Source organism: Arachis ipaensis, chromosome B08, assembly GCF_000816755.2.
Source record: "Arachis ipaensis cultivar K30076 chromosome B08, Araip1.1, whole genome shotgun sequence".
Classification (NCBI taxonomy): Eukaryota; Viridiplantae; Streptophyta; class Magnoliopsida; order Fabales; family Fabaceae; genus Arachis; species Arachis ipaensis.
The window spans coordinates 12,570,902-12,583,307 of record NC_029792.2 but is presented as its reverse complement, the minus strand read 5'-3'; the positions used below and the strand labels follow the sequence as shown (position 1 = coordinate 12,583,307).

The 12,406-nt window shown below is 36.8% G+C and overlaps 1 protein-coding gene across 1 annotated transcript; it reads right to left on the bottom strand.

Annotated features, from left to right (window-relative positions):
* Positions 236 to 4,454, bottom strand: LOC107611873. The gene is made up of 2 exons (XM_016313755.2): positions 3,533 to 4,454; positions 236 to 402 (listed from the first exon to the last, which is right to left on the bottom strand). Exon 1 carries the CDS (start codon positions 4,096 to 4,098, stop codon positions 3,688 to 3,690), a length of 411 nt encoding a protein of 136 aa, XP_016169241.1. The 5' UTR covers positions 4,099 to 4,454; the 3' UTR covers positions 236 to 402; positions 3,533 to 3,687.

Genomic DNA, 12,406 nt, shown 5'->3' with positions numbered 1-12,406 from the left:
CACACAAGAATCGTAACGACCCAACTTCCAGAACGTCATAATCATACCAAAAGTAAGGCGTTACTAACCTGTTTTCATTTATTAACTATTTACTATTGAGCCTTTAGTTCGATATCGCGACTTAATTTTTCAGAAAATGCCAGAAAAATTTTGTTTTTGATTATCAAAATCATATATCAAACATTTCAAAGTAATAATAATCACATAATTATTAATAACAATATCTGTCATACAAAAGATTTCAAATAAAACTCAGATACAAATCCTATCCCTCTGTATAAAATAAAAATCTTAAACAATAAGGACGAGGGAACTCTATGAAAGCAAATTAACTCATACATTTAACTAAAATAAATTCTGTAATCACCCGCAGCTTCAAACTGTGTCTTCAAACCTGTGTCACTGAAAGGGTGAAAGATTTTAGGGTGAGAACAAACCACGCATTCTCAGTAGGGAATGGAAATGCCGTAAAAGTAATGAAATAGAATGCAAATAATTAACATACCAAGGAAACCATATCTTTATCAAAACTTTTTGTAAATGCTCTTGGTTTTACTTTAGCAAATTTATTATGTCTTTCAAAATTCCTAAACACAAGACAAATTTTAAATATAAACTAGTCACATTAACCATCTCTCAACTACATAATTAATTTTCAATCACATCGTCAATTCTTAATCACCTTGATACATCCACAAACTAATAGCGCTAACAAGAGATTCAATTCAACATACAAACAAGTCACAGCAAGACAAACAGCACAATCACAGAGAAGTACAATGAGCAAACCCAATCAAATGCAAATGCACAAACAAGGATGATGCATGTCTAGCCCTAGTGCAGGTAATGAGCTCATTTGTCGGTTTCTACCCGCTCCCGACGTAACCTGAAGCAGCTGAAACATGTATGGTTTTCCAGTCAGCATAGGTACAGTTCTCACTAACTGACGTATGCGTCATATCCTCTGTAAACAAACTCTGCCTTACAGGTGGCGGCATTCCAGCCGTGTATGAAGTCATTCTCTGTAAGCAATCCTTGCCTTACAGGTGCGGCATTCTAGCCATGTATGAATTAATATCCTCTGCAAGTGATCCTAGGTTATCAGTTGCAGGTACAACTCTCAATAGCTGTATAACACTGGAAAACGTTCTGTGGTCGTACCACTATCTATCTGACTGCCTTCACGCAGCAGATCATTACATAATCATTCTCATTATCATCATTCATTATCATTCTCATTATTCATCATCATTTTCACATTCTTATGCAGTACCTCTTTCTTTCTTTGTTCAATTATACTATACAAATTCAATCATACTATACAAACTTCACATCTTTCACTTTTACAACATCTTAGCTCAAACCATTTCTCTTTAACATTCGGATTCAAATATTATAAAATTCACCAAACTCTTGAAAAGTAATCCTCTATTTCAAGCCCAAAGCATAACTCTTTTCATATTAAGTTGAATTCAAAACATAATTCCTTTCTTAAATAATTCAAACTTGAAACATAAACCATTCCTTGATAATTCCAAATTCAAAATAGTATAATTCTTCTCTTATTTAGATAAAACGCAAATAATATAATTTTTCAAGTTCAAATCTTTTAAAATGACTTTTCGAATAAAACCTCAGATTTTTATAAAATTTTGACAGCACCTCCCCCTAAAACTCGGATTTAACCACCCTTACAGGTTCCCTCTTTCTCAACATTTCATCAAACCTTTCTCAACAATTGCCACAATAATATATTCTCAAAAACATTTGACAATAGTATAGAAAATCTATTTCTCAAATTCCATATCCAAGTAATCACCAAAACAACATCAGCAGTCTAATTTCAGTTTTATTTTTAAAATATCAAACGAATTCGGAATTATGCAAACTTTGTATCCATGCGACCGTCTCAGATTAAGCTTTCTGTTAAATCCAAAATTACAATTTTTTGCTGGCTCTAACTTCAGGAATATAAGCAAAACCGTGACTGCTCTGTAGTGCCTTAAAACCAGAAGACAGCAGCAGCGTACAACATTCGAAATTTCATATAAAATCTAAATTAAATCCAACCACCTTCAAAATTAATGTGGTTAAACATAACTTATCGAAATTTCTTTCTCAATTATTTCCAGGGTCATACCATTTTTAATGAAGGAGTTACATAGCTTGGAAGTTAGGTAATTTTCTGCTGAAGTCTGTTTTACAAATCATTGAACACAACCTCTTCCAAGTCCCATAACTCATTTATTAAAAAATGAAAAACCCTAAAATTTAAATCATATATACTAAACATACTCAAATTTCACTTCCAATTGGTTGCATCTCAATATCATTCCAGAATTAAAAATTATAAAGTCTCAAAGTTACTGACTTAGAAAACAAAACCTGATTTTTACTGCATAATACATCTTACTTTAATAATCCATATCTTTAAAACCACAACTCTAACAATTCTAAATTTTTATGAAATTAAAGTACTAGGACCAGAGTTTCATTTAAAATTAGTTCCATTTCAAAATTCAAACTGGAGAATTCCTAATAGAGAAAACAAGTTGCTGCTGTGTTAAGCGTTCTGCAGAAAACCAGATTTGACATTCATAATTCAAAAATTCACCATAAATCATAAACTTAATGAAAAAGCCTCAAATCCACCAGTCCAGCTTCTTATATTCCAAAGCTTAATCCAGACTTGGTCCCACGCAATTCCGATCATCACAGAATTAGTTATAGATTTTCAAAGTCTCCGGCTTTATTTAAAAGTAATGCAGAAAATTAAGTTTTACATTTTAACTTTGAAAAATCATAACTAGTTCTATAGTTAACTCAAACTTCTCAAAATTGAATCCCAACAACTACTTTTATTATAGTTTACTCAGCCTTTACTCTCATATCATTTCAAGATTCAGTCTTCCAATTATTTCTTAAGCCCAACTTCAATTAATCACTAACTAAGTCCATTACAGTAAACCAACTCAACAGCAACAATTTCAATTTAACCCATCAAAATACCGAAATCACAATAATCTCTCATCAAACAATTCATAATTCAATTTCATAAAATCAACGAATTCAACCGAAGTTCCAATAAAAAATCTCAATCATTCCAATCATAATTTCAGCCACACAACTCAATTAATCCAGTATAATCACATAGAGTCAGAACTTTTCAACAATTCCATCAAAATCAGAGAAAACAATATCAATTACAGCTTCAAGCACTCACAACAAAGCCCAAAGACATTCACAGCAACAATCTAAACTCAATTCATCAATTATCCATACAACAGTTGTTCAACAATTAACTCGGCATATTTCAACTTCATAAGTTACACTAAATTAATCATTATTCACAACAGCATCTAAGTTCAATCACAGCTCAGAATAATCACAACGACTAACTAATTCCAAATGCATTTCAAGTCATTCATGTTAATTAAGAAATTCTTAACCATTGTTAACCATTTGCACTTATCCAATAACTTTGTAGGCATTCTAAACTAAAAATGTTTAACTTTAAAAATAAATCCCCTACCTCAATGTCGCAACTCGTAGAAATAATCAAACATGGTAGTTCCGTTAGCAGTTTCTAGCACCCATTCAGCTCTCTTGGCAGCAATCACGATAATTCTGGGAAGCCCCAGTGATGGTGGAAGGCCTCAACATCAGCCAAACAGTGACGGTAACGATTCAGAGTGGAGCCAGAGCAGGGCCAGAGCAACAATAACAGTTCCAGCAACGGCGGTGGCGTCTTCTCGGATTCCAGAAACCAGAGGCAGAAGAAGAACTGACGAGCTTCTCCATTCGGTCCTCCAGCAATGATGTCCGGCGATGCAGCGGCTCGGCGACGGCGACGACTTCCATCGACGGTAGCGGCGGTGAAGAGACGTGGCTGCAGTGACAGAAGACTTCTCCTTCCTCCTCGGTTGCGTCGTATCTCTCTCTCTCCCTCCTCAGGTTCGCGCTTGCTCTTTCTCCAGCGATGGCGGCTCCGACCACACCAGCGACGATGGCGATGGCGACGCACGGAACTCCTCCAGCGACGGCGACATTGATGGCTTCAACAACTGTGACGTGACCCTCGGCAGCAGAACAGCCCATCGCGGTGTCCCCCTCTCACTCTTCTCTGGCGCGCTTGACTTCTCTTCCTCCACGAATGTCGACAACAACGATGTGGAGTACGGCGGCACGGCGCGAGGGCAGCGGCGTCTTCCTTCTCTTCCATCGATGAGTGTGGAGCTGTGCATGTGTGTTGCGTTGATGAGAGGGTGGTGAGGCTGAGTACGCGTGGAGCTGAGGTGAGGGTGTGTGATGGGGGGTAACGGCGCTGACTTGGGGATTAGGGGTGAGTGTGTGACGCTGAAGAGGGGTGGGGTTCGGCGGCTGAAGGGAGAAGAAAATGGGTAGGTTAGGGTTTCTGATTAGGAACTCAGGGTTTTCAAATTGGGAAATTAGGTTTCTGAGTTTGATTTGGAAATTAGGGTTAGAAATTAGGAATTTTATAAAAGAATATGAATAGATATGAATAGATATTTTAATAAAATTGGAGGGTAGAGTAATTTTAAAACTAAATATACTCTCTTACAAATATTTAAGAACATTATTCATCATCATATTGCTAAGTTCAGTTAATTATTTCTAATTTAAAATATAAAATGAACATATTAATCATATTTCTATAAAATATAGTTTAAACTCAATATTAATTATTCAAATTAAATGATATAACTTCTCATTATTTTTCTATCACCAGACTTTAATTTCAATGTATAAAATAACTAATTATAATAAAAAGTGTACATAAATATTAACTGACGTAAACTTAAAGTATTTTTTTTTACCAAAAATAGGAGACTCGAACCCGCAACCTCTTAATTGAGTTTGGAGAGACTATGACAGTTGAGCTATTACTCATTAGCGTAAACTTAAAGTATTTATAAATATCAATCTAATCATTTCTAATAAAATAATTTCTAGGAGTTCAAATTAATAACATAATTCATTCAAAATAGAATTTATTTAAATTAAATTATACAATTCTTCTTATTTTTCAATTATCAAAATTATAATTTCAATCATACCAAATATCTAATAAAGATTATATAAAAATTCTAATTAATTTAAACTTCAATTATCATGAAACTCTATTTAATTACCATTAGCAAAATAATTTTCTTAAAATGAATCACAAATAACTAATTATTTAATTTTCCAAAAACTAGAGTTGTTACAAGAATGGTTATGCCCACTCCAAGTTAGACGTGGACCCTACAAAGCAAGTGGTCCCCATCCATCAATTGAAGACATGCTGATTGCTTTAATTAATTCTGATTTAAACTTTATTTTTAATTTAAAATAGGAAAAGATATTATTTTAGTTTGAAAAGATAGATTTTAAATTAATTAGGATTAGATATAAAAGGGGATTGAAATTATTCCAGGGAGATCCCATTCCATTCCAGACTACCAAAATACATTTTATCAGAATCCTTATTTTCTTTTTGCCATGAGCAACTAAACCTCCACTGTTAAGGTTAGGAGCTCTATCTATTGTATAGATTGATAATATTATTTTCTATTTTAATTAATGTTTTAATTTATAATTCAAGAATTGTTTTCGTTCTTTATTCTATGAATTTAGGTGGAACGGAAGTATGACCCTCTTTCTAATTGAGTTCTTGTAAAACTTGGAAAAGCTCTTTACTTGAACAACAGCTTGAAAACAAATTCTCCTAAAGTTTAATTATCTGGATTTAATGGGATACATGACATATAATCCTTTTATATTTGGGTAATTAGAGTTTTTGTGGCATAATAAACTAGAATTAAGCTTCACCTTCTAATTGGAATTAATTGACCAAGGAATTGGCAGTTGATGAATTTTAGAGGAGACTAGAAAGGTCTAAGAAATTAGGGTCTAGTCACATACAATTTGCCATGAATTAAATCTTACATTATTAAAATAAATTAATAAGAAAAGTCAATCCGGAAAATAGATAACTCTGAAGCCTTAACTGTTTCTCCATACTTTATTCCCAACTTATTTACTTGCCTTTCTTTAATATTCTTTCTATTGCTTAATGTCTTTGAACTCTCAACTACTATTTTCTGTTTGCCTAACTAAGTAAATTAATCAACCATTGTTGCTTAGTCCTTCAATCCTCGTGGGATCGACCCTCACTCACCTGAGGTATTACTTGGTACGACCCCGTGCACTTGCCGGTTAGTTTGTGGTTCTAAATTTTCGCACCAATTTTTGGCGCCGTTGCCGGGAATCGACTGTGATTAACAACTATTAGTTGTTTGATTGCTTAGATTAGGCGTTTTAATTTTAATTTTTTTTAAATTTTGCTTAAGTATTTTCAAAATAAGTTTGCTTAGATTAGGCGTTTTCAACTATTATAATTTAGCACTAATATCTTTCTTAATTTCTGAAATTAAGTTTGGTCTCCCCTTAGTTGTTTTATTCTTCCTGGTTATTTTATTTATTGAGTTTAAATTTCCTTTATATTCTTTCTTCTTTACTTGCCTGTTTACCACATGATGCGTTTAATTCTTTTTGGTGTTTTGTGCTAAGAAAAATAATGGAGAAAGATCACATGGTTTACTACTCACACCCAAGGAGTGATTCATATTCTTATGAATGGGGGAACTACCCAAATTTTGGTTGGCAAAGTCAAAATCAAAAAAACTTCAGTGCTCCATGTTCCAACTATCAAGAACCACCATCTCCATATCCATATCAAGAACCATCATCTTTCTACCCATATCAAGAGCCACTATCTCCCTATTCATACCAAGAACCATCATCTTTTTACTCTTATCAAGAATCATCATCTCCTTCTTATTCATATCAAGAGCCACCATCTCCTTATTCATATCAAGTACCATCAGATATTGAGCTTCTCATGAAAGAATTCATACATGATATAAAGACGAGTGTCAAAAATGTAGAGAAATATGTGCAGTCGATTATCAAGTCCCAGGAAGAGGAACAAGCAAATTCCTTCCCAAGAGATGTAATGCAAGATCCTATAGAAGAAAGTGAGGAAATCAATCAAAGGAGTTTATACTCCAATGAATTAGAGAATTTTTCACCCTCACACATGGAAGAATAGGAAGATGCAAAAACAAAGGAGGAAGATGCACAAACAAAGGAGGTTGTAAGGGATGAAAACAATGATGGGAATCTACACTCCAATGAAGTAGAGACTGGCATAGATAGTGAGTTTATTGAACCACCAATTCAAGAAGTTCTTGATGAAGGGTACACTCTAACCATCACACAACACCCAAATTTTGAAATCACAGAAGTGAAGGAAACCAAGGAAAGCACTGAAAAGGGGATTGTGACCAAGAAACAAAAGAAAATATCCATGAAAAAGAGAAGGTCAGAAAAAAATAATCCAACCTCTACACCAACAAGCGAGGTGGATCAAGTTAATCACAATAAAAGAAGGCTTGTTCAGAGGAAATTATATCAGGGGGCACTAATTTTCACCTCTCCCCCCTTGGAGACATTTCTTTTAACCAACTGGAAGAAGATGAAGAAAATTTAATAATCAAGTGTCAAGCTAGTGACATTAAAGAAGCGCTTATCGGGAGGCAACCCGATAATTTCGTATCCTTAGTTATTTTTCATAGTAGTTGTTTTCTTACTTATTTGATTTTTATTGAGTTTTTACTATTTTTCTGATCATGAAGCTATTTTATAACAGGAACCGAACACTTCAGGCGACATATAAAAAAAAGAGCACACGACGCGCAAGCGTCGCTGACGCGTACGCGTCATATGTGTGTGCGTGAAAAATAAAAGTGAACAGAGAGTTGGGCAGGAGTAGCGCTGGAACTATGTTTTGCACACAAACAAGCTGACGCGTACGTGTACCTCACGCATGCGCATCATTTGCGCGCCACCCACGCGTACGCGTCCCTGACGCGTACGCGTGACCCTGAAAAACGGCGTCAATGAGTGTTTGGGCAGAGAGTTGTGATGGCTTGGGGCTGGAAGTGTGCTAGAGGCACAAACTTGATCACGCGTACGCGTCCCTGACACGTGCGCATCCTTTCCATAATGGCCATCCACGCGTGCGCGTACATGACGCGCACGCGTCATATGAAAATTTTGGCTCCCAGGCCACGCGAACAGAGAGTTATGCGTGCGCGCGGCCGCCTTCGCGCGATTCACACAAACCATGGGCACGCGTACGCGTGCTAGATGCTTATGCGTCACTATCAATATCGGACGACCCACGCGTACGCGTGCTGTACGCGTACGCGTCGCCTGCGCCGCACACCTCCACTAGTTCGCCGTCCATTTTTAAATTTTCACTCTCTCTCCCACTCAAATCCTAATTCTCTCTTGTTCGTTTATCCTTTTATTCTTCTTTCATCATAATAATTATTTTTCTTTGTTTTCAGTTCTTCTTTGCTTGAGGACAAGCAAACCTTTAAGTTTGGTGTTGTCACTTCGCTTATGGCTTTTCTGTTTATTTTAATAGTACCAAAAGGAGATGAATGTTCTTCATGGAGGAATGAGATGGCCACTAGCATAACTGAGGTGTTTGAGTTCCTTTCATTCTATTTCTCTTCCGTTCTTATTTTGTGGTTTTCTGTTTTCTATTGATTTGATTGCCTGCATGATCTTTAGTACTTTTAGTTCTTAGAATTAGTTTCATTCTATTATTTGTCTCATGTACCACTCACTGAACTTGAATTTAAAAAGAAAAAGAAAAAGAAGTGATGTATTGCATGAGAAATTGAGTTTATATTGAAGAGTAGTCTTATTTACTTACATGTGGTGGTATTTATTGTGACTCTGAATGCATGACATGAACAGTGCATATTTAAATTTGAATCAAAGAATGTTGATGTACAAGGAACAGGGATTTAGAGAATTATTATGACTTCTCTTAAATAAACAGAAATTTAATCCTTGAAGCAAAAGAGACAGCGAAAAATTAATTAAAAAAAAGCAAGGTCCAAGGCTCTGAGCATCAATGACTAGGGAGGTCAGACATGATTAAAAGCTCAAAGAGTTGTTTCCCTAGTCACATGCTTGTGGTGTTCTTGTGTCAAGTAATCCTTGAGACAAAACATTTAAAGTCGAGATCAATTGCAATTAGCAGAGTATGACAAAGGCTTTGAGCACCACTATCTGGGAGTAGCTGAAAGAAAAATCAGAACTTCAAAAGAGTTCCCCAGTTAAGTGCTTATGGTGTTTCTGTGTCAAGTAAAACTTGAGACAAAATATTTAAAGTCACGGCTCAAGGTGCAAAGCACCAAAGAAAAGAAAAATTGTTGTGTTCAAGGGTTAAATTGAGTTACAAAAGATCAGAGAATTCATAATATTATCCGGATTCTAATTCCGAATGACAGTAACATTCTTCTGATTCAAAGGAGAGTGAGATGCCAAAACTATTCAGGATTGCAGTTGTAAACCCTACTATAAGAAGAGACATGAGCTTAATTGAACTCTCACTCTCATGCAAATTCACATTCTAAGCTTATATTAGTTTAGTTGCTTGAGGACAAGCAACAATTCAAGTTTGGTGTTGTCATGCGTGAGCATCTTTTTTATCTTTTCCTAGTGAATTTGCATTTAAATTGTTAAGTTTTATCAATAATTAACTATCTTTTAGCCATTATGGATGCTACTTTGAGTCTTGTGTAATTCTGTTTATTTTAGGTAGCATTCGGATGAATTTGATGGAGTTTCTGCAGAGAAAGAGAAGAAACCAAGGAGATGACCAGCGAGGAGCGACGCGTGCGCGTACCAGACGCGTACGCGTGATTTGGAGCTTTCCATGGCGACGCGTGCGCGTACCTGACGCATACACGTGAAAAGCGAAGTAGCTCAGCGACACGTGCGCGTACCTGACATGTACGCGTGACACGCGAAGAAGACCATCGACGCGTACGCGTGACTGACGCGTACGCGTGACTGACGCGTAAGCGTGACATGCGCAACATGCAGAATTTGCAAAAAACACTGGGGTGATTACAGGCCAAGTTTCGACCCAGTTTTCGGCCCAAAAACACAGACTAGAGCCAGGGGATAGCAGAGACTCAAGGGAGATTCACACAAGAATGGTTATGCCCACTCCAAGTTAGGCGTGGACCCTACGAAGCAAGTGATCCCCATCCATCAATTGAAGACATGCTGATTGCTTTAATTAATTTCGATTTAAACTTTATTTTTAATTTAAAATAGGAAAAGATATTATTTTAGTTTGAAAAGATAGATTTTAAATTAATTAGGATTAGATATAAAAAGGGATTGGAATTATTCCAGGGGGATCCCATTCCATTCCAGACTACCAAAATACATTTTATCAGAATCCTTATTTTCTTTTTGCCATGAGTAACTAAACCTCCACTGTTAAGGTTAGGAGCTCTATCTATTGTATAGATTGATAATATTATTTTCTATTTTAATTCATGTTTTGATTTATAATTCAAGAATTGTTTTCGTTCTTTATTCTATGAATTTAGGTGGAACGGAAGTATGACCCTCTTTCTAATTGAGTTCTTGTAAAACTTGGAAAAGCTCTTTACTTGAACAACAGCTTGAAAACAAATTCTCCTAAATTTTAATTATCTGGATTTAACGGGATACATGACATATAATCTTTTTATATTTGGGTAATTAGAGTTTTTGTGGCATAATAAACTAGAATTAAGCTTCACCTTCTAATTGGAATTAATTGACCAAGGAATTTGCAGTTGAAGAATTTTAGAGGAGACTAGAAAGGTTTAAGGAATTAGGGTCTAGTCACATACGATTTGCCATGAATTAAATCTTACATGATTAAAATAAATTAATAAGAAAAGTCAATCCAAAAAATAGATAACTCTGAAGCCTTAACTGTTTCTCCATACTTTATTCCCAACTTATTTACTTGCCTTTCTTTAATATTCTTTCTATTGTTTAATGTCTTTGAACTCTCAACTACTATTTTCTGTTTGCCTAACTAAGTAAATTAATCAACCATTGTTGCTTAGTCCTTCAATCCTCGTGGGATCGACCCTCACTCACCTGAGGTATTACTTGGTACGACCCAGTGCACTTGCCGGTTAGTTTGTGGTTCTAAATTTCTGCACCAAGGCCAGAGGCTCGACTTCGACCCACTTGGTGTAGTAGTCGATGCTGATGATGAGGTACCGAAGTTGTTTGGGAGTCGTGGGGAAGGGACCGACGAGGTCGATTTCCCAGGTTCTGAAAGGTCGATCTACCGTTATGACGCTCAGTTGATAAGGGGCGGCCTGGGCTTGGCACTTGTTGTAATTTTTGACTAGTTGAAGGGAGTCTTTAATAATGGAGGGCTAAAAGTACTCTACCCGGATGATCTTTTTGGCCAGGGTTCCCCCCTCCCACATGGTGACCGCAGCATTCTTCGTGGATTTCACGAAGTATGTAGTCTATGTTGCCGGGTTCTATGCATTTAAGGAGGGGATGTAAGAGTCTGCGCTTATATAATTGCTCCACTATTATGGTGTAGTTCGCGGCGTCCCCCTTTAAGTGTTTTAGTTCCTTGGAATATTCGGGTAACGTTCCGTTCATGAGGTATTGGAAGACTGGGAAGGTCCAAGAGTGCTAGCTTGTGATAGGGAGGTCAACCGATCGAGGTCGTGATCGAGACGGTTGGTGTTCTGATGACCTTCTGGACAAGTGATCGGTTTCTCAGAACTGGTTTGGTGCTTGCTAGTTTTGAAAGTAAGTCGGCCCTCGCATTCCATTCCTTGGGAATGTGTTAGACGGTTACTTTGTCGAACTCGGCCGTCAGTTCTTTTACCTTGGATAGGTATTGCTGTAGCAGAGGGTCCCGTGTTTGGTAGCCTCCATTAATTTGGAAGCTGACTACCTGGGAGGCACTGCAGACTTCCACCACTCTTGCACCGACTTCTTTAGCTAACATCAGTCCAGCTAGGAGGACTTCATATTCGGCATGATTGTTGGATATTGGAAATTCGTACCAGATAGACTATTCGGTTGCAACTCCGTTCTCGTTTTCTAGTATTATTCTTGCTCCTCCTGAACTGGTGTTTGATGAGCCGTCCACATGGAGTTTCCAGGTTGCTGCGGGTTCGGCTACTGGTGTCATTTCGCTATAAAGTCTGCTATAGCCTGAGCCTTAATAGCGTTCCTAACCTTAAATATGATTTGGTATTATGATAATTCGACAGACCATGCGAGCATCCGTCCCAAAAGGTCTGGCTTCTGTAGAACGTGCCTAACCGCCTCGCTTGTTTGGACCGTAATGGGTGGGCTTAAAAGTATTGTCAGAGGCGTTAGGAGGTCGTAAGTAATACGAAGGAAAGTTTTTCGAGTCGGGAGTAGCGTGTTTCTATATTCTGGAAGACCTTGCTTATGAAGTATATAGGGCTTTGTACTTTTTTTTGTCTTCTCG

Excerpts from the sequence above, each read along its gene's own strand:
- LOC107611873 (XM_016313755.2), bottom strand. The coding sequence starts at position 4,098 with ATGGGCTGTTCTGCTGCCGAGGGTCACGTCACAGTTGTTGAAGCCATC.